At 36.1% G+C, this 23,442-nt stretch overlaps 1 protein-coding gene across 2 annotated transcripts in view; it reads left to right on the top strand.

Annotated features, from left to right (window-relative positions):
- The window catches only part of ARFGEF1 (ARF guanine nucleotide exchange factor 1), a 106,494-nt gene that overhangs the window by 22,179 nt on the left and 60,873 nt on the right, over window positions 1–23,442 (top strand). For both annotated transcript variants that reach the window (XM_053930394.2, XM_053930395.2), the window contains exons 2-7: window positions 7,188–7,218; window positions 7,759–7,915; window positions 9,775–9,921; window positions 11,941–12,120; window positions 16,922–17,198; window positions 20,860–20,970. In XM_053930394.2, the coding sequence (XP_053786369.1) occupies window positions 7,188–7,218; window positions 7,759–7,915; window positions 9,775–9,921; window positions 11,941–12,120; window positions 16,922–17,198; window positions 20,860–20,970 (903 nt within the window). The remainder of the gene's footprint in view (window positions 1–7,187; window positions 7,219–7,758; window positions 7,916–9,774; window positions 9,922–11,940; window positions 12,121–16,921; window positions 17,199–20,859; window positions 20,971–23,442) is intronic.

The following is a 23,442-nucleotide window of genomic DNA, read 5'->3' on the forward strand; positions in this document are numbered from 1 at the left end:
TTTCTGTTCTAGTTGTTTGCTTTGTTTTTGTTTTCATATTTTCTTTTAGGTTCGGTTGTTGATAGTTGTGAGTTTGTTGTCATTTTACTGTTTATATTTTTGATCTTCTTTTTCTTAGATAAGACCCTTTAACATTTCATATAATAAGGGCTTGGTAATGATGAACTCTAACTTGACCTCATCTGGGAAGCACTTTATCTGTGCTTCCATTCTAAATGATGGCTTTGCTGGATAGAGTAATCTTGGGTGTAGGTCCTTGCCTTTCATGACTTTGAATACTTCTTTCCAGCCCCTTCTTGCCTGTAAGGTTTCTTTTGAGAAATCAGCTGGTAGTCTTATGGGAAATTCTTTGTAGGTAACTATCTCCTTTACTCTTGCTGCTTTTAAGATTTTCTCCTTCTCTTTAATCTTCAGTAATGTAATTATGGTGTGCTTTGCTGTATGCTTCCTGGGGTCCAACTTCTTTGGGACTCTCTTGGCTTCCTGGACTTCCTGGTATTTCCTTTGCCATATTAGGGAAGTTCTCCATTATTTTTTCAAATAAGTTTTCAATTTCTTGTTCTTCCTCTTCTCCTTCTGACACCCCTATGATTCAGATGTTGGAACATTTAAAGCTGTCCCGGAGGCTCCTAAGTCTCTCCTCATTTCTTTGAATTCTCATTTCTTTCTTCTGTTCTGGTCAAATGTTTATTTCTTCTTTCTGGTCCAAACTGTTGATTTGAGTCCTGGTTTCCTTCCCATCACTATTGGTTCCCTGTACATTTTCCTTTACTTCACTTTCCATAGCCTTCACTTCTTCCTTTATGTTGGGACTTTACTCAACCATTTCTGTGAACATCCTGATTAGCAGTGTTTTGAACTCTGCATCTGATAGGTTGGCTATCTTTTCGCTGCTTAGTTGTATTTTTTTCTGGAGCTTTGATCTGTTCTTTCATTTGGGCCTTTTTTTTTGGTCGCAGCAGGCCTGTTACATAGTAAGGGGCAGAGCCTTAGGTACTGGCCAGGGTGGGGCAACCCAGGTCGCTGCGTCATGGCACTGTATGTGGTGGAGGGTTCTGAGGGAACAGTGCCATTTGTTCAGCCCTCTGCCGGATTTCAGTCACTTCCCCCACTATCCACAAGCAAATTGGGCCCTTCTGGTGCTAATTCCCCGGTGGGTAGGTTTGTGTACGTTCTAGGACCCTGTGGGTCTCTCCAGTGGAACTCTTTTGTGAGGCTGGGAGTTTTCACCTGCCACCTCAACCCCCCATAGGTCTTTTCAGTCAGAGGTTTTGAGACTTTATTTCCCCGCACTGGAACCCTAGGTTGTGTGGTCTGTCTCACTCCCCAGTTGGTCCTCCCAGTTTATCTGCATGCAGATGTGGGACCACCAGTTCTGCCAGCCCATCCCTTGCGCAGTCCGCTAGCTGCCTCCTTGCCCACCCTGGTCCTCCAGCTGTTACCTTGCTGGAGTCCTCTTGGCTTGGCTGCTCATCTCTGCCCCTCCTACCCGTCTGGATGAATGTGTCTTCTTTAACTCCTTGGTTATCAGACTTCCATACAGTTCGATTCTGTTGGTTCTGTTTGTTTTTGTTTTTAATTTTGTTGTTGTCCTTCTTTTGGTTGTGTGAGGAGGCACAGTGTATGTACCCATGCCTCCATCTTGGCCGGAAGTCTCAATTGATTTTTTTTGTGGACAGCGTATTTATGGTGTTATTATCCATTCAGCTACCCTGCCTTTGATGGGAGCATTTAATTCATTTACATGTAGTTATTTCCATTTATTATTCATGTTTATGTTTCTTTCTTCCTAAAGAAGTTCTTTTAACATCTCTGTAATCCTGGTTTGGTGGAACTTCTTTAGCTTTTTCTTGTCTGGGAAGCTCTTTATTTTTCCTTCAGTCTTAAATGATAGCCTTCCCGGGCAGAGTACTAATGATTGTAAATCCTTGCTTTTCATCATTGAATATTGGTCGTGTCAGTCCCTTCTGGGCTGAAAAATTTCTTCTGAGAAATCAGCTGATGGTTTTGTGGGAGCTGTCATGTAGGTAACTGTCTTTCTCTTGCTGTTTTCAAGATTCTCTCTTTGGCTTTTAACATTTGCCATTTTAATTATGATGTGTCAGTGTGGGCCTCTTTGACTTCTTGTTTGAGACTCTTTGCACTTCCTAGACTTCTGTTTTGATTTTTTTCTTTTCACCTTCACCAGGTTAGGGAATTTTTTAGCCATTATTTTTTTTCAAATAGGTTCTCAATCCCTTGCTCTCTTTTTTGGTACGCCTATGATGCGGATATTGTTACACTTGATGTTGTCCCAGGGGTTCCTTAAACTATTCTCATTTGTAAAATTCTTTTTCCTTTTTCTGCTTTGATTGGTTGTTTTCCACTACTGTGTCTTGCAAATTACTGACTCACTCCTCTAAATCTCTAATCTGCCATTGATTCCTTTTAGTGTGTTCTTTCATTTCTGTTATTGTATTCTTCATTTCTGACTAGTTCTTTTTTTTTATGGTTTTTATGTTCTTTTTTGTGCTTGCTATCTCTGTTGAAGTTCTCGCTCAGTTCCTTGAATCCACACAACTCAGTTTCTCCCTGTGTGTCTCCGGCCCCCTCCTCCAACTTGACCTGAAGTCCTTGAGAGATTTTTTTGAAAAGATGGATACAACACAGGCCCAGGCTGGTTGCTGCCAACAGAGCCTCGGGCCTTGGAAGTTGGGTAGGACAGGGCCTCCGAATCCTCAGGGTGAAGCTAGTAGAGTTCATCAGGCTAATGCCATGTGGAAGAAGGGCCCAACCAGGAAAGGTGGTGCCTGTGGGCCCGGCCCTTTGGGAAGAAGACTCAACAGAGGAATATTGGCAGTTATTTTTCCAGCCCTACCTCTAATGCCGCACAGCTCAGTCTCTTCCTTTATGACTCTGGAACCCTCTGCTATAATCCATGGTGAGTAAACTGTGGGCAAGAATTTGTGTGTTGTCCCTTTAAGAGGGTTTCTGGGTTTCCAGTAGCCTTTTCTCTTACCCTATGGGATAGAATCCCTGCTGATTTTATGTGGGCTACTCTTCCCAACATTGCTGTTCTGGGCTGGGAAGCCAGTGTGGGGCTGCAATCCCTCTTTCCTCGGAGGGCAGGGGGCACCTTTGCAGCTGAAATATTGCTCTAGATTCTCAACTGCCAGCCTGTTTCACGTCTCTGCCCCTCCTACCATTCTCAACCTGGCTTCTTCTGTATATCCTTCATTTCTGTTCAGCTAGTGGTTCAGATGGTTGATTTTTCTATTTAGTTGTAATGTTTATGGGGTCATGGGAGGACATGAATGCAGCTTCCACCTATGCTGCCATCTTGACTGGAACACTCTGGTATTTTGTTTTAAATTACTTTCTATTTCAATAGAAATCAATTTTTTATATATGATTTAGTTATAATTTTGCAAACTAATTTTGCATAGAATCTGCAGATTCTCAGGCTAAGTATGTTATGGGAGGATCGGTTTTGGGAACAAGTTCTACCTGCATTTTATTAAACATGATACCTCTTAACCATCTGGTTTCCTTATCGAAATTCTAAGGACATTAGAAAAACTTTTCATTTTCCTGGCAGTGCTATCGTGCTTCTCAGATCTCTCTCCCATTTGCAGGGAGTTACTTCAAACCTCCTGGAGCCTCCTTAACTCTCTCTGTTCCACTTATCTGTTTCTGTGTAGTAGACCATGTAAGAGTTAGTGGTGCAACACAATGATCATTTTATTATGATCACAAATTATCTGTGTGTCAGGAATTCAGATGGAACATGTTGTCATTTCAGTGTCTGGGGGCTCATCTGGGAAGACTCAGATGACTGGGGGAGATGTGAATGTCTGGGAACTGGAATCCTCTAGAGGTTTCTTCACTCACGTGTTTGATGCCCAGGCTATGATGACTTGAAATCAGGGATCAGCTTGGATTATTGAGTGAACCACTTACATGGGTCTTCATGTAGCTTGGAGCTTCTCACATCATGGCCATTGGGTTACAAGATTGGGTGTCTGGGGACCTAGTATTCCAAGGAAATCAGGCAGGAGCTGCTTGGCTTTTTCTGATATTATCTTGGCACTTGTCCACGGTCACTTCCACTGCATTCTGTTGGTTATAATGGATTTCTAAGGACAGTCCAGATTCAAGGGGAGGGGAATTAGTCTCTGTCTCTTGGTGGAGTTGTGGCAAGGGCCCTTGCATAGGGCAAGTGGAATGGAGATAATATAGTGACCATTTTGTAAAATATAGCCTTCCACTCTCTCTCCCAATCTTCAAATAATGAAAGGTGATTCTAAAGTCACTTGATTGGATTTGAAAAAATAAACCTAGCAGAATATATACATCCAAAGGAATGTTATTTTTCAAAGTACTCCCTTACTTGTACATTTATGTAATATTTTATAAATGATTTTTAAACTGCTTTCATACATATTGCCATAGTTGATCCAAATCACTGTTCTTAATTGATCCTGTATCACCTCTATAGTTTGGGTTACATGCTTCTTTGGGAATTTAATGATAATTATGTGCTCTTTTTCTAGTACAGGGCTTGTACACACACAATATGAGGTGGTTCACAGAAGCACTGATATTAGGAACTTTTGTAGTACTTGGCTATTGTAAATTGTGCTGCTATGAACATTGGGGTGCATAGGTTCTTTTGGATTGGTGTTTCAGGGCTCTTAGGGTATAATCCCAGCAGTAGAATCAACAGAAGAAAAAAGCAAACAAAATATAACCAGAGACATTGAAGTTAAGAATAATCTAACAATAGCCAGAGGGCAGGGGGGAAGGGACAGTGGGGAGAAGGGTTTTTGGGAACTACTATAAAGGACACATGGACAAAACCAAGGGGGAGGGTGGAAGTAGGGGAGGGAGGTGGGTTTGGCTGGGGTGGGGTAGAGAGGTGGGGAGAAAACAGACAACTGTAATTGAACAACAGTAACATTTTAAAAATAAATAAATTAATTAAAAGGATATCTAAAATGGAAAAAAAAAAGAACTTTTGTAGTCACCTACCATTCTTGGCTCCATGCCACTTGTGATTAATTGGTGGTTAGAATCTGATTCCCTTTCTAGAGAGTTTTCCTTCTGTGAGGTGATTGATATAAAAAAAAGGAAGTGGGCAGGAAAGAACCGCAAACAGTGAATTCTACAAATATTTTGAATACTGGTAGTATTATGGTAATTGATGCATAACTTCCCAAGTTACTGCTTTGAAGGAGATAGTGCTTGGGATATGCAAGTTCTAATTCTAATGTGTTTATTGAAAGCTATTCATTTGACTTCAAGGTCTTTCATTAGATTACCAGTTTAGTTTGCATTGAGTAAATGCTGTTGCTCTGCAAATTATACTATAATATAAAACAAAATGATGTCATGAAAGAGAGATAAATCATTCATAGGGTATAGATAATAAAATTTGTTGAATTCTCATAAGTATTATTTTGAAGTTTGTCTTTGTACTGTCAGTGGGGAAAAACAAAACTGCTAAGCATTTGATAGGGAAAATAAAGAAAAATAAAGAGAAGGAATATTTAATGTAATTAGGAAATCAGTTATATAACTTACATATAATCAATTTTTTTAAATCACTCCTTTCTGTTCATTAAATAAGGCCTTTGCCGTATCAACTGTGGCAGCTTAGTTCCAGTCATTTAATGTACCTGAAAGGAATAAAATGTGTTTATTTCAAAATATTTTAAAGTCTATACCTATATTAATTCACAGTGACCAGTTTTCTCCAATTTTAACCTTTTCTTCTATAAATAATGTAGTGGTTGTGTTCCTAAGGTTTTAACCAATTTTCATAAAAATGGTTCTGAAGGGATAGGGAGAGTTAATGGCTAGAGAGAATAATTCCTGAAAGAATTCCAATAAAGTTTTTTAAAGGGCTATGACTACACAGTTTAAAAAACCCTAAATATCCCTAAACAAACAATTCCAGCATCCAATTTTTATCTTAGTTCACTTCAAGAGTGAAGTGATAAAATACGGTTTTTCTTACCACATTTAGTACTATGTATGTGCATTGTCTGGTATTTCCAGAGCAATGTCAAAAATAGTTTGTTGCTTGTAGTTATCTTGTCATGATTCTGACTTTAACAGGAAAATATTTTGCAATTAAGCATTTTGTGGTTTTAGGTTGAGTATGCTACTTTTTAACTTGATGCTTTAATTTTTTTCTTCTGAGGTTTTTTCTTTAATAATTGAGAATTAATTAGTTTACTTCTTGATTGTATTGTTGAAGGCCAACCTTAAGCACACTGTTTCCAAACTGTAATTTATTAAAATAGAGAGTTAGTTTTCCCAAAGATTCTGTTACTACTGGACATTCATTATATTTTGAGAAAATTGAAAAGGAATTCCTTTTCAGCATAGACTCAAATACTACTCTAAGAAGTCTTAGAGGTACAATAAATGGCTGTGGGCAAAGGGGCTGAAAACCACCTGTCTTCCCCTTGTTTCTTTAACCACTTTACAGTAGTGATTCTTAAACTTGTTTGTGGTGTATGAGAACCCCCTTGAAGGCTTCATAATACACTGATTTTAGGACTGCACACTCAGAGTTTCTGATTCAGTAAGTCTGCTGTGGGTCCTGGTGATGCTGATGCTGCTGGCCCTGGGACCGCACTTTGAGAATCACTGTTCTATAAGTATTCACATAAGTATTATTTTGAAGTTTCTATTTGTACTGTCAGTGGGGGAAAACAGCTGCTAAGCAACTTGATAATAAAAAATAAAGAGAGGGAATATTTAATTTACTTAGGAAATATCTAAGGCCTCCCATCCAAGAGTGTACTGAACAAATCTATGATTTATTACAGCTTGGTAATTGTAGAATGAATTTTTCACTTCAGCTGTATCATTGAGTACAAGGTTGCTTAGTATACATAGTTCCTTGACCAAGAAAAGAAGAAAGCAAGCCTATTTTGAGAAAAAGAAATGCTTTGGGAGTTAGTAATCTGCATTTATACCTATTCTTACTGTTAATTTATATTTCTCGCATCATTATATAAAATTATTTGTGTAAATTAATTTATTTGGCTGCAGTAGAATTTGAGTATTTGGTTCTTGAATTTGTATACTTCCCAATTGGTTATAGAAATTAAAAATTAGTTTATGTAACCTGTAATCAAATTACGTAATGATCTTTCTGTTGTCAAGTATTCTAATGTATGCTTTTTCCCCTCCAGAGGAAATAAAAGCGGAAACTGAAAAACAGAGGTTAGTGGGGTTTCTTTTTTTTAGTAAAAATAATATGTAAACTTGTCAGTTTTGGTCAAAACAATACATTTTGGTCTATATTTTAGTGTGGAAAGTTTTTTCCATGTGATCTGTAAAATAAAATCAATTTTAAAAGTGGTTTTTAAGAAATACAATTTTAAGCATACTTACGAATATAAAAAGATCTCATTAGTAAGTATATAAGGGAATTTCTGAAATAACATAAATATGCTTTTAAAGTCTTTGCTTATATTCAGTTCATATTAGGAAGATTACTAGATATTGAATTATTTAGTAACAATTTATGTAAAGTAAATGATTAATTTCTTTATTTTCTTGCATTTAGTCACAGCTCTGGCCACTAGTGTTTGACTTACGGCAAATCAATTAACTTCTGAGCTTGGTTTCCTTGCGTAATAAGAGAAGATGAAGACTAGTTTAGCAAAATTTCTTTTAGAACTGAAGTTCTGTGTTTTTATATGAGTGTATCATCAATGTGATAAATGTGGCCTTCTAATCAAACTTTTCTTTTTCCTTTAGTCCTCCTCATGGAGAAGCAAAAGTTGGATCAAGCACCCTTCCACCAGTGAAATCAAAGACAAATTTTATCGAAGCAGACAAGTACTTCTTACCCTTTGAGTTGGCCTGCCAGTCCAAATGTCCCCGCATAGTTAGTACATCTCTAGATTGTTTACAGGTATGTGTAAAATGGCATTAGCTAAAAACCATCTACTAGGAATGTGCTTCTAAACATTACAATTGATTCAGACATTTTCCATGATAGTCTTTAATATTCTTTTTTATAAGAAACCAAATGGTTGCTTATGTTCAAGAGAGACAATAATAGTTGCAAAAATATTTTTAGTTTAGCCCTGGCTGGTACAGATAAGTCGGTTGGAGCATCATCCCGTAGGAAGAGGGGTTGTGGGTTCCATTCCCAGTCAGTGTGTGTGCAAGAACAGAACCATATTTCTCTCACGTCTGTATTTCTCTTTCTCCCTTCCCCTCTCTAAGCATGTCTCCTGGTAAGGATTGAAAAAAATGTTTTCAATTTAAGGCTAACAAAAATCATTAGCTTAGTGAATCACAAAATCTTTACTTGGGTTATCAATTGTGAAAATGTTGATTTGGTGTGTTTTTCCATCAGTAAGTTGCAAGAACCATACTTTTAACCTGATAATGATGTTACATACATCATTTGCAAATGATTTTACTAAATGCCTGCTATTTTATATCAAAGAATAGGGTGATGTTCACAACTTAATATTGGGTTGGCCAAAAAGTTCATTTGTTTTTTTTTTTCCATAAGATGGCTCTAGTAGCACTTAGTTGTCTTTAATTTCATTCGAAACAATTTTGTTAAACAATTATATTGTGATAGCTGTCATATCCACATGCATTTGAAAAAGTCATCAAAATTGGTGAATTTTTGTGTAGTCATTTTAATATTGAAGATGGAAGAAAATACGCAACATTTTTGGCATATTATACTTTATTATTTCAAGAAACTTAAAATGCAACTGAAATGCAAAAAAAGATTTGTGCAGTGTATGAAGAAGGTTCTGTGACTGATCGAATGTGTCAAAGTGGTTTATAAAGTTTCGTGCTGGAGATTTCTCACTGGATGATGCTCCACAGTCAGGTAGACAACTTAAAGTTGACAGCAGTCAAATCGAGACATTAATTGAGAACAATCCACATTCAGCCCAACACGGGTGATAGCCAACATATTCAAAATACCCAATCGATAAAGTTATTCATGAGAATGAAAAACCATATGAAGTTTTGGCCAGCCCATATTTATATTCACTGTTGGACTTTAGCTCTGACTTTTATTTATATCAGGAAAGTTTCTTAAATCTTCTATTCTATTTTACTTACTCATGTGGATTCCCTTACATTTGCAAGACAAACCTCCAGACAGAGAAGTTCTACTCCTTTCAGATGTTTTCACTCTTGGTGGATTATACCTATTTAACAGTTCAGTGATTTGTTCTTAAGATGGGTTAAGGATAAGCTTATTTGATTTGTGATTTTGTTTTCCTTGGAAAATTAAAATTATAATATCTAAGGCCTTCCATCCAGGGATGTACTGAATAAACTGTGATTTATTGCAGCCGGTGTAGAGAAATGAGGTTTTCTGCATGTTCACAGATCTATTGTAATTTAGAAAGAGATTTTGGGTCATTTAAATAAGTGAAGATAGCTTTCACAAAAGTAATATCAGCAATATTTAGATAGAAAGCAGTAAGGTCTTCTAATTCATCAGAGACAAGTTCCAGGCCTGGCTTTCTCAAAGTTTCACCCAATGGTTTTGTTGTAGTTACTATTCTATTTTGTGTCTATTAACAGTGTAAATAATTTCACATGTTTATAGCTAACAAAGTTTTCTTCATGAGAAGTTGGTATTGCCTTGGCTTTGATTATACCATAATGTTTATGCACACATTTTAATATATATATATATAATTACATGTTGTAAAATTTATGTATATTTAATTACTATACATATTAGTCAGCTTAATTAGAATCTTTTATTTTCTTTTTCCATTTCAGAAACTTATTGCTTATGGGCACTTGACTGGCAATGCTCCAGATAATACAACGCCAGGCAAAAAATTAATTGATAGAATTATCGAAACAATTTGTGGCTGTTTCCAAGGTCCTCAAACAGACGAAGGAGTTCAGTTGCAAATAATAAAGGTAAATAATTATGTAAAGTAAATTTGTTATTTTTTATCTATTTTTAAAAAGCCTCTTACTTAGGAAATATTTGGAAAGGTCATTTTATGTGCTTTCCAGCTATAATAGAAGTTATATGGGTGATTTTTAGACCCCACATGAGAGAATTTTGTTGTTGAATGCCAAGAGTTTGTTTGAAGAATATATTTTTAAATCTTTTACTTTGAAGGTCTCAATTTACGGTTAGGACCCCAGAGTGTACCAGAGTGTTTCATTTTCTGGCATGTTTACCATACACATGGCATCTTTTGAGCTTTAGGGTCCCATGTGAAAGTCCCATGACCCCTGTAGTTTCTTCTGTACTGCCATACCCTTTGTAGTCTGCCCTCTAGACCCATGCTTCACCATGTGGATTCCTTATGTACCAGCTTTCCTGATTTACTTGCACCTGTCCATGTACTGAACCTGCTCAGGTAAACCCTGTCCTGGGTTTGTCCTATATTCCTGGATGATTAAACTCCTTTAAAGAAAATTACTCAGTTGTGTTTTTAGTCTGTTATAAATATTGAATTCTTAATGTTACTGCTAATGGTAGTGCTGGTATGTTTACATACCAGTAAGATTTTCTTGCATTATATTAATAGTACTTTTGAAATTGTTTATGTATATGTATAAAGTGTTCCTTCTTGTGTGATTATAGTCCTTTCTGAGTCACTCAGTTTCATAGCTGTATTGACTTCACAAGTCATGTAATACCTTTATTGTAAAAAGCTGTCCAGTCTCTTTGCACTATCATTGGCAATTTCATGTCAGTCATGGCTTATTGAGCATACGCTTGTATACTCAATGCTGCTCTGCATAGCATTGTGTGACAAAAAAGGACAAAAGCATGAGTTACCGCTCTTGAGAATTTGCAAGTAAACTGAGGTAAGAAAATTCACATAGTTATTTACTTTATTGGGGGATTCACTTTAGGATTATATTAAATTCTTTATTGTAAAACATTTGTAAACATCTTTAACAATAACAGCACGTTTAATGAGTCCAGTCTATGATGAGGATCCCGGCCCGCGGGATCTGTGTGCTGTGGCGGCAATAGACAAATACTCATGGACTACAGAAATCCTGTGGAGAAAAAGGGACAGCATGGCCACTCTCTAAGTGAGAGAGGGCCAGAGAGAGCCCAAGAGAGCCCGATCCCTGCCTGGACAGGCTTTTATTGCTTTTCTGGGCACATTACATTGAGGATGGTTCTCATTTACCATGCACAGGTTCACTGTAGGTGATTACCTTTTACAGACAACAAAGGACAGAATGCTGCTAATTACTTCAAAGAGAAAGATGATACAGCTCAAGGGGGAAAGTGGTTGAACTGGTTACATTCCATACTTGGGAGGTTTAGCACAGACTTTAGGAAGTTAAAGATACTCAGTAAACATTTGCTGCCTCAATTCAGAGTGAGGGAGTTTTATCAAAAGCAAGTCTCATAACAGCCTATGTACAGTGCAGGCCTGATCTGTCTGTGGGCGTGGGTCCTGTCTGCCGGACCTTGCTCCCACTGGAAGCTGGACTACATTTCCCATGCGTGGAACAGTTCCCTATAAGTCTACAAGAAAGATCTCAGAAAAATTTGGAAGTAAGATCTAGGGTATATCCTCCAAAATTGACAATCTAGTTCAACAGTTATATCATATGAAGCATATCTGTGCTCCACTGTGACAGACTTCTAATGTTATGTACTTTAATAAAGTAAATTATATTAAAGTGAAACTTGGGTTGAAACAAATGAATTGAATGGTTTTCTAGTGTTCTGGATCTGGGATGCTTATGAGGGAACTATTTATGGCCAGAATGAGGAAAGTATATTTTAACAGTTGATGATACATTCAAGGCAGGTAGAAATTTTAGTGAATACTGAAAATTCTGTTAGTATAGCTGAATAGTGTTTGAAAGTTTTAATTTTAATATAAAAATACTCACATTTTTGTGCTCAACCTCTGGATGCTGAAAATTGCTTTAACTTTGTCTTTTTTTTTTAAGGCTTTACTTACTGCAGTAACATCTCAACACATAGAAATTCATGAAGGAACTGTACTACAAGCTGTGAGAACATGTTACAATATCTATTTAGCAAGCAAAAATCTCATCAATCAGACAACAGCCAAAGCTACTCTTACTCAGATGCTAAATGTTATCTTTGCACGCATGGAAAACCAAGCAGTAAGTATTCAAAAAAATAGAGAGAGGGAGATTGTATAGAACACCACAGGCATCATCTATAGGAAAGAGTTTACAGAAATTTATAATGAAATCTTGTGTCTGTAGAGAAGGATGACTTTCATTTATGGTCCTACTACTAGAGATCTGTGGTATTCTGTTTTGTTTTGTTCTGAGGCTTACGGACTTGACTTTGGATAAGATATGTTTTTTAATTGTTCACAAGCAGAATATGAATTATATTGCTTGCCATCATTCTCATGGAATGTTTATTAATTGATATTTTTATTGCACTCAAGCTTAGTAGATGAGTGTGATACAGATATAAAACTACTTAATTCAGTCTATTCTAGTATAAGATTATTCATTAAGCCTTTAAAAACAGTTATGGCTGGTGTGGCTCAGTGGATTGAGTGCCAGCTTGTGAACCGAAAAGTCGCTAGTTCAATTCCCAGTCAGAGTACAGGCCTGGTGTGCAGTCCAGGTCCCCAGTTGGGGGCATGTGAGAGGCAGCAGATTGATGTATGTCTTGCACATTGGTGTTTCTCTCCCTCTCTTTCTCCCTCCCCTCCCCTCTCTCTAAAAATAAATAAATGAAATATTTTAAGAATAAAAACAAAATCCATATCCATATTGATGAAATATATGTATTTTGGGAGTAAGAGACCAGCAGCTAGAGAATCATTTATAGGTCTTCATAATTAAAAACCATCTTTTAATTTCTTCCTTTGAACTGATTTTAAACTTATATAAAGTTGCAAAAATTTTAGAGAGATCTTCTTTAATGCCACCATCTTACATAATGATTTTGCAATGATCAGAAATGGGAATTAACATTGCTGTAATACTGTTGAGTCAATTATATACCTTACTTGAATTTCACCAGTTTTCCCACTCATGTCTTTTTTTTCTGCTTTAACATCCATGCAGGATCCCACCTTGCACTTGTATCCATTGAGTTGTGATGACTTAGTATTTTCTAGTTATTGACAACTTCTCAGTATTCTCATTCATCACCTTGATTCTTTTGAATGGTACTGATAGTTATTTTGTTTAATTTTCCTTAATTTGTCTGATATTTTCTCGTAATTAGAATGAGGTTGTGCATTTTTTACTAGAGTATCTCTGAAGCAATGTTGTGTCTTTTTCAATGCATTATGTCAGCAATGTATGATGTTGCTATGTCTTACTACTGGTGATGTTAATCTTGGTTACTTGGTTAAGATGGTATCTGCCAGGTTCTTCTACTATAAAGTTACTAGTTATTCTTTTTCAGTTAATAGCTATCTTGAAGAGACTTTAAATCTATGCAAATATCCTGTTTCTTTCTCACACTCCCCCAACCCAACTTAGATATCCACAAGTGAATCTTATTGGCAATAGATATTACTGTGGTGTTTCACTAATGGTGATTTTCTGTTTCCCTCTTTTTCTGTATTTATTAATCAGAATTATTTTCCCCCTTTTGTTTATTCAATTTTTTATTTCTATCAGTCTGTATTCATGGGTATTTATTTTATTCTACTGGTTACAGTCCAATACTGTCATTATTTATTTTGTTGCCCAAATTATTCCAGCTTTGGCCTGTGTCCTTTTGACAAGCTTCCATGCTTTTTTGAGCACCTCCCTACCTTCTGGAATCTCAAGATGTTGTAGGCTTATTTTGAATTTTCTCTGCTTCAGATAGGGAGTCAGTTACTTCAGCAGGGAAGCCCTGGCTCCTTCAACTGGAGAATGGTGATTAGAAACCAAAATCTGAGTGCTAGGTGTGTTCATTGCCACTGGGATGTTCTTGCTTCTAGGCCCTTTCGGCAGATAGAGCTAGCTGTATACTCACCCCACCTCCCCATTCTCAACTCCCCACACACCTGTATGTGACTGTCTATCTGTATATATTAAAAACTGTGTGATTATATGGATAGTTCTGATTCCAGTCCAATACTACAGGATTCATTTCACCCTTCTTTTATTTATAACTTCCTATATCTAAACAATAAGAAATATGGCTTTATATTTTCTTTAGCCGTATTATATACAAAATAGTTTTAGAATTGCTAACCTATACCATTGTGAGAAGCAAATTTACTAAGTAGATTACATTTTATATGTAGTTCTTTTTTGTTAGCCTTATAGTACCCATTCAAAATACTGTTTTCCAAAGTTACTGTATTAAGTTAGTTCTCCACACTCTTCAACGGGGTAATGTTATTCCTTTATAATACAATTAAGTTCACTTATTAATTCCTGTTTTCCATTTCAGTCCCCCTCACATCCTTGTTAGTTTTAATTGCTAGAACTAACTGTTAATTGAGTATGTTAAACATTACTATGATTTATGAGTCACTGCTACATAAAAGATATATTCAGAGTTCTGTTTCCTTCTTCCTACTACTTTATTCCTCTTTCCTCCTCTTTCCACTGCTAGGATATAGCTAATCTCTTTTTGTTTCTAGTTTATTTTTTCTGCATTTCTCTACTGTAAATAAACAGGTATATGTGTGGTTTCATTTATCACCTCTCTTACACAGAAGGTAGCATACTGTATTAGTTAGCTATCACTGCACAACATATTACCCAGCTGGGTGCTGGGTGGTTGTGACTTGGTTTCACATGAATTTGCAGTTGACTGAGTGTATCCCTGTGTCACCTGGGGCTGCAGTCATTTAAAGACTTATTGGGCCAGAGAGTAATGCTTCCAGGCTCACTCAATGGGCTTTTGGTGAAAGGCCTCCATTCTTCACTGTTTGCTGGCCGCAAAGGCTGAGTTTCTTAATGTGTGTGGCAGCTGGCTTCCCCCAGGGTGAAGATGATCAGAGAGAGCAACAAGACAGAAGCTGCAATATCTACCTTATGATTTGAGGCGGTCACCCAGACCATTCCTGGTATAGTGTGGCAAGGAACTCTACAAGGAAGTGAAAATTAAGAGGTAGAGATGATCATTGTTGGCCATCTTAAAGGCTAGGTACCACACAGATAATAAATAATCTTTTACACTTTGCTCTTTTCCCTTAGCAATATGTCTTAGAAGCATTCCGTATTACTCCTTAGACATCTTCCTCATTCTTTTTTACAGATGTATACAATATTCTAGGATGTACTATAGTCTGTCTAGTCACTCTCATGTATTAACATTGAATTATTTCTGTCTTGCATCAATCAGTAGTAGTTTTATTGCCTTTTTGAAGTGAATGAAAATAATTTTATCACCTTTTCTTTAATTTTGAGAAATTAATTTCTTTAATTTCTTTCTCCAATTATTTCATTGGAGAAAGTGCTAATCTCTTTTTCAAGAACAGTGGTTCTCAGCTCGAGGGAGTTTTGTCCCTGAAGCCACATTGGAGACACTTTTGGTGATCATGACTGGGGTGGGGAGGCACGTACTGGGTGGGAGATAGGGATATTGCCAAATACCTGCAGTGCACAGGATGGTCCCCCCACAACAAAGAATTACCCAATTCAAAATGTCAGTAGTGCCGATGTTGAGAACCCCTACTCTAGAAAGTATAGAAGGTTATAGAGAATGTTCCTCATACAATAACATTTCCTCTTTTTTTCAGGGATATTTCTAGAGTTTTAACATCTTGCTTGTCTGTGAAACATGTGCTTGCCCCAGTAAATCATGGTGTGGGTTGGCTAAAGTCAGGCTTGGGGTTGGATTGGATTCCAAGTCATAGATTCCTCACTGTGAATTTGGAAATTGACTTCCTCATGAATGGGCTAAAGAATTCGTCTGAGAATTCTGTTCAGATTCCATCTGTGCAACTAACTAGTCAGGCCATCAGCTTCCTTATCTGTAAAATAAGTGATTCAGACCATGTAAACAATAGGGTTCTTTCTACTCTGGGGCATTAAAATATGTTAATTTAGTTTGTAAATTCATAAAATTCCAGTATTTCTACATAACCTGGAATATTCCCAGGGAGTATGAAATGTTCATATTTGACACCTTAAAATATTTATCTTTGTAGAAATTAATTTTGTGAGAATCATTTTATTAGGTCATAAGGACCAAAAGAGATGTGTCTAAAAACAATAAAATGCTAAAAAATGAAACCCTGTGATCCTGATTGTGACTGTTTTTAGCATCTTTTAAGTGAGCCAGTTTTACAGGTGGTATTATGCATAACAATGACTAGTCCCCTAAAATGAAACTAACACTTGTAGATAGAATTTTTTTCACTTTTATTGAGTGGGCAGGGGCATTTAAGTACTTATTGCAATTGTATTTATTAAATGTAATTTTTATTTTAATTAAAAGACATTTGATAAAGTAACATAAGAACATACTATAGAAGGGTATACACTGAGAAGTTCCCTTCCTAATCCCTACCCCCTATAGGTGACCCTTATTACTAGTTTCTTATTTATGTCTCTAGACTTTGTTTCTGTCTGTATAAGTAAAAATGAATGTGTGGGTATTTTATTCCCTCATCCACTTTTCCTCCTGTCTTAGTGAAACTTCTATTTGATTTTAGGTAAATCCTCTATTGCCAACAATCCAGTTATTATTCTGAGGCTATTAAAATTATTTGTTTTTTATATTGGTTTTGTTTAGGTAGTACATTTACATCATTCAAAAACCAAATTGAATGAAAAGAGCATGTATAGTGAAAGACTTCCATCTTTGTTCCTGTGTACCAGTTTCCATCCCCTTAAGAAGTGACCACTGTTACTTTTTTGTGTGTTTTAGTATATATTACATTCCTTGTTTCTGATAGACTATAATTTGTAATGAGTATAACATCATTCCTCCAAATTTTAAATAACTTATTTTACAAATATTAGATGATCCTCTTTCTTCCAGTTGCAGGAAGCCAAACAAATGGAAAAAGAAAGGCACCGGCAGCATCACCATCTGTTGCAGTCTCCAGTAAGCCATCATGAGCCTGAATCACCTCACCTTAGATACTTGCCACCTCAGACTGTGGATCATATATCCCAAGAACATGAAGGAGACCTTGATCCCCATACAAATGATGTGGATAAAAGTCTTCAGGATGACACAGAACCTGAAAATGGATCTGATATTTCCAGTGCAGAAAATGAACAGACCGAAGCTGATCAGGCAACTGCAGCTGAAAGTAATCTTTTTGAGAAGGGTTGTAGTGGGTGGTGTGTGTGTGCTGGAGTGTTAAGGGAAGGATTATAGGAATGCATTTTTTGGTAAAGAAATGTGGAAAGGGTAATATGACTTAATGGGTATCAAACATATTGTGGTAATTATGGACTTTCTCCATCCTAGTACTAAAGTTAATTTCACTTCAGCCCACAAGACATCTGTTAATGATACTATGCATTCATTAGCATCTCATGAGCAGTGTGATATATAGACATGTTTTGGAGGAGATATATGTTACTAAAAAGGGTTCCAAATGTCTGGTTAGCATGTTATATAGGAACTTCAAGCTTGTTTGTTTATTTATTTATTTACTTATTATCCTCACCCGGGGACATTTTTTTCATTGCTTTTTTTAAGAGAAAGAGAAAAACATCGATTGGTTGCCTCCCATATGCCCCCAAACTGGGGATCAAACCTGCAACCCAGGTATGTGCCCTGACCGGAAATTGAACCCTCTACCTTTCGGTTATGGGATGATGCTCCAACCAACTGAGCCATACCAGCCTGGGCAGGAACTTTATTTTTCATATTAAAATTAGTTTTACAGCAAACAAGAGAGCCATTTATTTAGTAAGGTTTTATGGAATGTGACTGAAAATTTTAGGAAATCATTATATTATTCAGAAAAGATCATGGTTAAAAAAGTACTGAAATTAAACATTAAAAAAGCTTTTGAGTAATTATCTGACATACAAAAATACTTTTTATTTTTTAAAAGATTTTATTTATTTTTAGAGAAGAGGGGAAGGGAGGGAGAAAGAAAGGAATAGAAGCATTGATGTGAGAGAAATATTTGGGGACTGAACCCCGCAGCTCAGACATGTGTCCTGACTAGGAATCAAACCAGCGGCTTTTTGCTTTGTGGAATGATGCCCAACCAACTGAGCCACACTGGTCAGGGCTCATTTATTTTTATATTGAGATGTTCTCTGACAGTTTTTTCTAAGCACCATATTTTGCCCTGTGTTAACACACACCCATGTTTTTGTGCTCATTATACACAGGATTATTATGCCCATTGTTAATACCCGTGGCATATAATCATTATACCCATGTAAAATGCACATCCTTATATTTCCATCAAAGATTTGGGCAAAAAAGTGCATAATATCCATGGCAAAATGTGGTAAATTTATAAGGAAAAGATTATAAGATTATAAAATATATTACATTTATTTATTTTACAAGTTTGTTTCTCTAACAATAGTCACATGAAGTTATTTTTGCCTCCAGATATTATCCTAAGATCCAGCCACTGTCCTATAAAACTGCCAGGGAGTTTGGTTATTCCCTTTTTTCCTTCTTAGGTTGGTATCAGAAAATGATGGAAATTCTGTTGCCTCTCCAGTATGGTATATAGAACTAGGATTCTTAGGGCTCAGTTACAGTTCATCTGAATTCTGTGATTTTACTTCCATCTTGAGGAAAGACTTCTATAATATATTTTCAGTTTTTGATTTTTTTTTACCACATCTTTTCCATAACCTAATAGTGGCATGAACATCAGCACTGGCACAAGTAGATGCTTTACCAATTTTAATAGTATGTTATTATTTATTTTCAAAGGGATAATTTTGATAAACCAAGCATGCATTCACAGTACTTAGGCCAATGGGGAATCTATACTGCTTATATGATTTACATTTTTCTAGCCTGCCCTTGTCAAAATTTCCCTTACTTTCACTGTGAGCTTATAAAGGGGCTGAGTCAAAGGGCTAATTTCTAATAAAGCTGGGTGTTACTTAATTCTTTTTTCTTTATCCATGCATTCAGCATTGATTTAACATACTCTGTCCTAGGCATTGTATTAGGGCTCGCGATTAAAAGTTGATGGAGGTATAGATAGCTGTTGCTCTTAAGATGCTCATGGTCTGCCTGAATGGTCAGGCATTGGCCAGTGTACATGAGATGTAATGTAAATACCCTGAAAGTGGCATGCACAAGGTAATTCTGCTGAGGAGACTTGAGACATACCTTTGTAGAGAAAGTGACGATGTTTTAACTGAACCGTCTTACATAGGGCTAGTATTGACTAGCTAGAAAATTTAAGAAATTTTCAACAGAAAAAACAACATGGACTGAGGCCCAAGGAGTGAAAGCATTTAGTGTACTGTATGTGAAGTTACCACTGTAGGTATCTTACAGGATACAGAATTAGAAATAAGACCATCTCCTGTGGCATAGTCATGATTATGTTGGCTTTAAAGATGTTTTTCTCCCGACAGCTGATATAAATGAAAATTCTACTTGAGAGCCATTGGTTAAGAATGCATGCTCTTGGGTTACATTAGCTGCTTTGAGTCACGTACTGGCTGTGTGACTTTGAACATAATTAACTTCTCTAATCATTTCCTGTGTGTGATAAGTTTTACTGTTACTATAATCTGTTTCTGTCAGATGATTTACAGGAGAATTGACTCTTGATCCACGAGTCATTTTGTGCACATTTCAGTGACTGTGTATATTTAGTTACGTTGAAAGTCTTAATTTTCAGACTAGCTAATTTTAGCCAACTAGAACACAGAAATACAAAGCTTAAGAATGGTAGAAAAGTAATCTGTCAAGACATTTATATGTTTATAATCCACAGAAGACTTTCAGTGTTATTGTTTTGGGATTTTTTTTTTTAATAAAATAAGGTAACTGATTTGACATGCTTATTTATCAAGTTTCCCTTTGTGGCCATTCAGTGTTTTGTAGAATGCAGCAAACAGTAGGTGAAGGTCAGTGAACAATAGGGAGAACAGACTTCTGGAAGCCAGAATTATAAGTTGTGGTCCTTTTTAGTGGTGGTGGGGGTGGGGGGGTTGTCTAGACAGCAGCACTAACAGCTAATATGCAGTCTGAAGCCATTGGTATAGGACAATGGCTCCCAGAACAAGGTTCTGGTTCCCAAAGCACCCGAAGGTACTAATTGAGACTTCCTGATATATTTTGAACATTTCGAAAAACCGAGTAGAAATCCCATATTTATCTACAATAGTCCACGCAAGCTAACTGTGATGTCAGGTATTTTTCTATCGATTAGATAGCTCTTTTGCAGTTCAGAGATTCTTATTGGCAGTTACGTGTTTTTAATTAACATTAAGTTGAAGAATCAGTCTATTTATTAAATTTAACTTTACATTGGATATGTAGATTCTGTTGGGAACAAATAGTAAGGAAGGGTTGAAAGTCCCTGGTGGAGGGCGAGATGGCCCAGAGAGACTGCTTCTCCAGGCACCTCACTATATTAGAGCACAGTGATGAGCTTGTTATTATTGCTGAGCCGGATTAATAAAAACAGGCTTCAATTAAATCTAACATACTATTGGGTAAGTGTGGAACATGTTTGAAATGTTTCATTCAAGATACTTTTAAAAATTTTGGTTCTTAAAGGAATAATCTAGAAAATTCACCAAAGATGTGTAATTGTTTAATAGTTTGTCAAATAAATCATTGTTGAAGCTGACTGGAATTTGTATTTGAAAATTTGATTTGGTTATAAATTTTGAAGGTTGAACATGTAATTGCTTCTAGTTTCATTTATCGATTTTTCTTTTATTTTTAAAAGAAAGCTTTTCATTATAAATGTCTAGGAAGGTTTCTAAAATAATGTTTTCTTCAATTTTTTCTTTTTAAAGCATTATCTAAAAATGATATATTATATGATGGAGAAAACCATGACTGTGAGGAAAAACCACAAGACATCGTGCAGAGCATTGTAGAAGAGATGGTGAACACTGTGGTTGGAGGTAGTGTGTGCCGCTAGGAATTAGTGTATTCTGGGCGAGGGCATTGCATCTAACTGTGGAGGCGTTGTTATCATGTGGGGATTAAGCAGGGCAAAAATGTAAGCTCTTTTTCAAGTTAGTGAGAGTGTGTGTATGTGAGGAAATATATTTAAATATCTTTGATTTTGGAAGAATACTCCTTTTTTTTCTCCAGCTTCAGCTCCAGTCTTTCAAAAACTCTCTATTCCCCATATTCCCCAGCCCTTTAAAAATAATTAATGCCATTTCACTTTTTGATTTTATGTTTGGTGGTAGGATGCAGGGACATATTCTCCTTCCTCCTAAATGTGCTAAACTTTATAAATTAGAAAATGTTTAAATTGATTTGCTTTTGAGTATTTTATATCTTTTTTGAGGAAAACCATGATTTCTTATGCCTTCATTACCATGACCAAGTCAGTGGATTTTGGGTCAGTTCCTATCATATGGATTGTATTATTAAAATGTTTTAGAGTTTCTTAGGGATTTCACTCACATTTTCTTAAACAGTGCTATTGTTAGATAGGATTAGATTTGAGACCAATCAACTGAAGCTTACATAACTCATGGTATCTTGCATAGGGCTAAGCATAGTACCTCACTACATATACTTCTAGAAGTGTCATTAAATAATCTGATCCTCTAAGACTTGGGTCCATTGATCATATCCATCTTAATTTTCCAGTGCTATCCAGGACTTTGTCTCTTGTTTATATTTTTCCTAGTAATTTCAGTGGGATCTGCCAAAGGAGAAGGTAAATTAGTGGTCTCCATTCACCACCTTGAAAACAGAAGTTTGCACTTATGTTTAGGAGACAGTTAAGGGAGAATTAGAGGAGAAAAATACAGAATAATAAATCTAATTCTATTTAATATTTCTGTGGATCCCAAATAATTGTATGGGTCCTTCCCAAATGCTGAGATGTTTAGATGCTGTTACCATTCCCTCCCCTTTTTTTTAAATTAAATTTATTGAGGTGACACTGGTTAACAAGATCATATAGATACTATTCCCTTTTTTACAAATGAGAAAATTGAGGCACTGAGAAATCAAATTAAGTTGTAGGAAGTGGTGAAATGTAGAGAATGTTTTCAGTTTCTTTGAGTAATTTCCTAAAAAGAGAAGGAGGAAACTATTATCAATAAATATAGATTATTCCTTTCAGAAATTTGATAAAAAGGGAGAGAAATGGACAGCTGAAGTGTGGCAAGAGTTGAAAGAAGATTTTTTTTTTAGCATGAAAAGGTTTGAGTATGTGTTTGTTTACTAATGGGTAAGATCCAGTCATATGCTTGAAATTGCAAATACACTACAAGAAAGTACTTAGGAGGGGAAGGTACTACTGAAGGCAAGAAGAGATGGATTTGAGGGTGAACGAATGGTTCACCTTAGAAATGCAAAGGAATATTTTTTCCGCTGAAACAAGAGGGAAGAAAAAGTTTGAAGTTGATGTCAAGGAACTTTATGGCGGGGCAGAGGTGAGCAAGGAAACTTATGTTAAATTACCTGTCTCTTAGCTCAGTGGAAGGTGAAGGTCCTTTGTTAAGGGAAGGTGGAGGGAGGACCATGGGAAGAGGTGTAATTGGGTGCAGAGAGAAAAAGGTTTGGAATAAGAGCTTTGAGGAATGGTTATCAATTTCCGATGATCATTAAATTTTTAATGATTTCTTCCAGAGAGTTCTTTGCATATATATGAACATACTTTATATATTTAAGATACCTATATCTGTAATCATATTTAGCATATCAGACATCAGCATATTAAAGCTCCAAAAGGCCCACTGGGGAAGCACCTGTTTTGTTTGTGTAACACAGAGTTACCCAAATATGTTTTCTAATGAATATCTTTTTCTTGTACCACTTGTTAATTGTAGAACATACTTGGGAGTTATACCATTTAATCTATCCAGGGTATTCTAATTTGGAGAACAGGAAGCAGTTTCAGAGTAGGATGCCAGATACAGTCCTTTCAGTACTTCAAGCAATCAGAAATTGGGCATGTGTTACCAGTTATCAATAAAATTAATAACAGCTAATATTAATGAGAACCAGTTGTGTTATATATATATATATAACACAGTATGTGTGTGTGGGTGATTCCTCATAGACATTATTATCTTTGTTGCTGATGAAGAAACTGAGGCAAAGAAAGATGAAATAACTTACCCAGTTAAATGGTAGAGACATGAATTGAAACATGGCTCTTTCATATTCCAAAATTATCCTCCTTATTGTATAGTATGTTTCCCTTATGCTAGCTTACAGTTTTCTTTTAATTGGCAGTCTGAAAGGAGCAGTTTCCTGCTAGATAGTTACTGAGTTATGGCCCTCAACATGTTTGTGTTCCTTTTTTAAAGAAATATACATCACACCTTAGAGCATTTCTGAAACTTGGTATTATTTCTATTATCTATATTCTATCAGAAGTCATTTATTTCTGTTTATATTAATTA

Source organism: Desmodus rotundus, chromosome 8, assembly GCF_022682495.2.
Source record: "Desmodus rotundus isolate HL8 chromosome 8, HLdesRot8A.1, whole genome shotgun sequence".
Classification (NCBI taxonomy): domain Eukaryota; kingdom Metazoa; phylum Chordata; class Mammalia; order Chiroptera; family Phyllostomidae; genus Desmodus; species Desmodus rotundus.